The sequence below is a fragment of the Lactuca virosa genome, chromosome 1 (assembly GCF_052849685.1).
Source record: "Lactuca virosa cultivar CGN04683 chromosome 1, Lactuca_virosa_CGN04683_v6, whole genome shotgun sequence".
Lineage (NCBI taxonomy): Eukaryota > Viridiplantae > Streptophyta > Magnoliopsida > Asterales > Asteraceae > Lactuca > Lactuca virosa.
The window spans coordinates 67,153,956-67,158,766 of NC_136426.1; the positions used below are offsets into that span (position 1 = coordinate 67,153,956).

Sequence of the window (4,811 nt, forward strand, 5' to 3'; positions counted from 1 at the left end):
GGTTGGGTTCTGCGACCAGACTCGTCGAGTCCAAGAACAGACTCGCCGAGTCCAAGGCAATCTTCAACAGACTCGCCGAGTTGTTCTTCCAACTCGCCGAGTCCATGCACATGTTCATACAACTCGTCGAGTACACCCATGTGACTCGCCGAGTCTCTTCAGTTCTTAATCCATACATAGGCTTTTCGAGCCATGCAGGGGCTCCAATCCATAGATCCACTCTTCTACAGCCTAACCCTCACATAAAGTTGCAAACTTTACGTGAAACCAAGGAGATATAGGTCCAAAACACACTATGGCTAGGTTTAAGGACTAAGGGGTTTCACCAACAACTCTTAAACAGAAACTTTATGACATTAAGGACCATCACAAGCCTAGATCCGAAGTAGCAACCTCAGATCTAAGCCTCTAACTCGAAATAGCTCACAAACAAGCTATGGAACTCCACATCAACCACCAAGGATGAACCAAAAAGGAAATTAGCATAAGGTTATGGCTTTTTACCTCTGAAATGTGCCCAAACAGATGTAGATCCCAGATCCACACAAGCCCCTTGATGCTAGCCTCTAATTCCTCAAGCTCTTTTCACCAAGTTCCTCTTCCAAGCTCCAATCTCCTCAACAATGAAGTCTCACACGAAAATTAGGGTTTCTGGAACTATCAGGGGGATTAGGAGGCTGGGAGAAGGACATAAAGTCCTTTAAATAGGGTGCAACCCTCGGGATTAGGGTTTTCTTTCTTCAGCACCAACTCGTCGAGTCCAAGCCGCCGACTCGGCGAGTTGGCCACTTAAACCGCGATAGAATCCCGCTCCGACTCGGCGAGTAGACGGACCTACTCGTCGAGTCCCTTTCCTAAATTTACACTTTTGGCCCTTCATTGAACAATTGAAATTTGGGGTGTTACACAATGAAAATTTAACCAAAAACCAAACCGAATAAGGTATCCTTATTCGGTTAACCAAACCAAATTAACCGAAAACCAAATAACCCGAACCAAATAAACCAAACATCATTTGGTTCGGTTTGGTTATTCGGTTTTGGTTTTTTATGACACCCCTATTTGCCACCCCTACAAACTGTGCAGTGTGCACATGTTTTCATATTAATAATTTTTGGGTCAAATACAAAAAAGGTATAATATTGTTATACCATTAATATATTTAACAAAATTTTCACCTATTATAACAAAGTTAAGAAAAACACACACATACGTATATAGACCATATTGACATGTGATTATGGTTTATAGAGTTGGAAAAATACAACATTTTAAATATATAAATTGTTGTGTGTGAAGAAATAACTGCTAGATACGAATTGGTTCCTTTTTTCTAGAACACCGTTACATATGAATAAAAAAATATTACGACAACAGACATAAAATATTGTTATTTTGTGTGAGTCTTTATTATTTTATATTGGATAAGATTCATGTAAAAATAACATTTTAATTTTTTTGACGTACAATTACTCATTTTAAATTCCTATTAAAAGTTTTATACCGATTTAGCTGGTAAACGGGAAACAAGTTGCGCTACTAATCATTTTTCAATAGATAAACTAATTTTTCTAAAAAGACCGCATTCATAAATTTTGGGGTCATAACATTTATTCATCACCGTTTGACTCTATTAAGAGCCTTCACATCATCTGACGCAAAGAAACTAAAATCATCAAACACAAAAGGTATAAAAGTGTGTTGATTTTCTATGCACGCTTTCTCACATTTTTTTTTTCAATTTGCATGAGGCAGCTATTAAAATAGTTTGTCATACAGTGAATACCCCACTATCCAAGCACACGAGAGAGGAAACAGCTATTAGACCCCTCCTACCCATCTAAAAACTAAAACGTCGGTTGGTCTAAGTATTGACTTTTCTTTTATCGGGTCAATCAAGAGGTTTACAAGTGTCTCTTTCTTAACAGAATACCGAGTTTGTTTTTTTCATTTTAATTATATCTTTATTATATAAATATATTTTCAAAATCAATGTATAATACTATCTATTATAGATTTGTAATCAAATAATGAATATATTACTAACCATGTGACCTATCTAATACAAAATCAATTATTTATTTTCTAAGGTCCATATTTATTTATTAAATTATAACATATACTCTCACCAATGATTTTAAAAATATGGCATTTAAATAAAACAATTTCTTTTTATCAAATTTGTATTTTAGAAATATATGCTAATGCTATATTTCTATTTTAAAATTTAGAATTTGTATTAGATATAACGCTTTTCATCTAACAGTTCAACACTGTTTTTTATCAAAATTTTCGTATTTAGAATACTTCTTCAATTTTGAGATTCATATCTTTTACTTTGTGATCTAACAGTTCAACACTTTGTGATCTTATATTTATATTAATTTTGAAATTGTTAATAAGTTTGACTATAATTAAAACAAATTACTAATAATCTAGTTTGATTGGGATAGTATAATAATATAATTTGTTAGATAATTTTGAAATTATGAAATGTGTAGGTGTGATTCCTAAAGTTAATAATAAAATATTCTTAAAAATCTATATAATCGAAATAATATGATATAATAAAATATAACCATTTACATAATTTTTTATCTAAATAATATTAAAAATATATATAAAATACTCCGACTTGGTTTGTCTGGTTTCGCCAAACATATTTTAAAACATAATTCAAGAACGAAAAATACATCCTGAAAAAGTTCCCCTCCTTTTTCTCATTGCTCTCTGATTCTTTCTTCCTGTCGACCATTTTCTTGGACTGAAACTGTTTGAGTCAAAATTTCCATTGATGTCTGAGCCATTAGAACACGATTACATAGGCTTAGCAGACTCATCTTCCATGGAAAGAAGCTCTGAATCCTCCAATTTCTCAACGGAAACTGAAAAGAACAATGCTTTTAACCTCAAAGCCACCGAGCTCCGACTTGGCTTGCCTGGTTTCACCAAAGATATCGAGGAAGACGACAGCAAAATTGTATCTACTAAGAACTTTTTTCCAGGTGGTAAGCGAGGGTTTTCTGATGTTGATGCCGACGATTGTAGAAATTGGGGGTTTAATGGCGGATGTGACGCTGATTCGAACAAGGTTTCATCTTCTTCTGCTTTGTTCTCCTCTAAAAATGTGAAGAACACCGGTTTGGAGATAAATCAGCCTGCAATTTTATCTTCTGTCATGAATCAAATCGAAGAGAAGAAGAAAGCTCCATTTACTACTGAAAATGGAAGTGCTCCTCCCATTGCTAAGTAAGTTTAATTTGTATTATTGGTCTTATACGAATCAACTTTAAATCGCCATAAATTTTCCTTGTGTTTTGTAATAGGGCACAAATGGTTGGATGGCCACCTATTCGATCATTTCGGAAGAACACCATGGCCACCAACTTACCAAAAAACGACGGCGTTGCTGAGAATTTAGGCACCGGAGGCTGCCTTTATGTGAAGGTTAGCATGGATGGAGCTCCATACTTACGAAAAGTTGATCTCAAAACCCATCGCAACTATGCAGATCTTTCGAAGGCTCTCGAGAGATTGTTCACCTGCTTCACTCTTGGTATATCTCTCTATTCTCTACTTTTCTTATACATAAAAGAAAAACTTCTGACTTTGTTGATGAAATCATTACAAATTCATCTCTAGATTTTACATAATTCAACAATATATAAGAATTTATTTCATCAATTTGTGTATTAGGCAAATGTGCTTCTAATGGGCTTCGAGAAGGTTTAAGTGAAAGTAATTTAAAGGAACTCCTACATGGCTCTGAATGTGTGCTAACATACGAAGACAAAGATGGTGATTGGATGCTTGTTGGTGATGTTCCTTGGGAGTAAGTCTTTCACCATTGTTAATCTTAAAGATCTTTCAGGTTTTGATCTTGAGAACCATTCTCAATCTTCAAAATTTGATTCCGTTTTCCAGTCTTAATTCTCCTTTTAATGTTTTTCTTCCTCGATATGCAGGATGTTCATAGACTCTTGCAAGAGATTAAGGATCATGAAAGGCTCCGAAGCAACTGGACTAGGTATGCAAATTTCACTTACTTTACTTACATTTTTACTCATAATAGCAACATACTTTCATTCTTACCCATAATAGCAATGTACTTACTGATAATACCAATAAGGTAACAAATAAAGTACATTGCCCATATAGGTAAAGAGATTTAAGTACACTGCTATATAGATAAATAAGTACATTGCTATTATTCATGAATGGTCCAATTTTTTAAAGTTGTCTTAAATTTGTTGTGTAGTCCCAATACCCATGAGCAGTGGAAGGACATAAATCTGGACCCCATAGCTATAGGAGCTTCTATATTCTTTATTTGCAGTGTTAGAATTTCATGAGAATGGCAAAAAAAAAAAAAAAAAAAAGAAGTCACAACTAGAAGAGGTGCTTCCAATAAGCTTGGTTCCTTTGTTGTGTGCTTAGTATGTACTTACATTAATTAATGTAAATGGCTTGTTAATTTCCTGCTGTTGATTGTTGCCCTTTTTTGCTACTTTTGGAACCTGTGAATGAAGACCTAATAAATTACACGAACTTGGTTTTAGGTTTGATTTTATTCACAAGATGACCACGACCAAATTCTATGCGTTTGAGTATATAGGAAAATTTTAAAATTACAGGAGTTGTGTTTGAAATGGTGATTGGATTCATTCTGTTTTGATTGTTAAATGACCTGAAATAATCCTATCACTTTGATTTTTTATGGAGATGATAATAATGTTTTGGTAAAAGTGGATACTCATACACCCCTTGGGCCCTTGGTAAATTTATTGAATAAAAAACTGTACAAGCAAGAA

At 34.2% G+C, this 4,811-nt stretch overlaps 1 protein-coding gene across 1 annotated transcript; it reads left to right on the forward strand.

The window, feature by feature from the left end:
• The first annotated feature begins 2,660 nt into the window (after positions 1–2,660).
• On the forward strand, positions 2,661–4,484 carry LOC145143985 (auxin-responsive protein IAA27-like). The gene is made up of 5 exons (XM_079074837.1): positions 2,661–3,249; positions 3,327–3,556; positions 3,697–3,832; positions 3,966–4,027; positions 4,259–4,484. Exons 1-5 carry the CDS (start codon positions 2,795–2,797, stop codon positions 4,288–4,290), a joined length of 915 nt encoding a protein of 304 aa, XP_078930963.1. The 5' UTR covers positions 2,661–2,794; the 3' UTR covers positions 4,291–4,484.
• Positions 4,485–4,811: the final 327 nt, after the last annotated feature.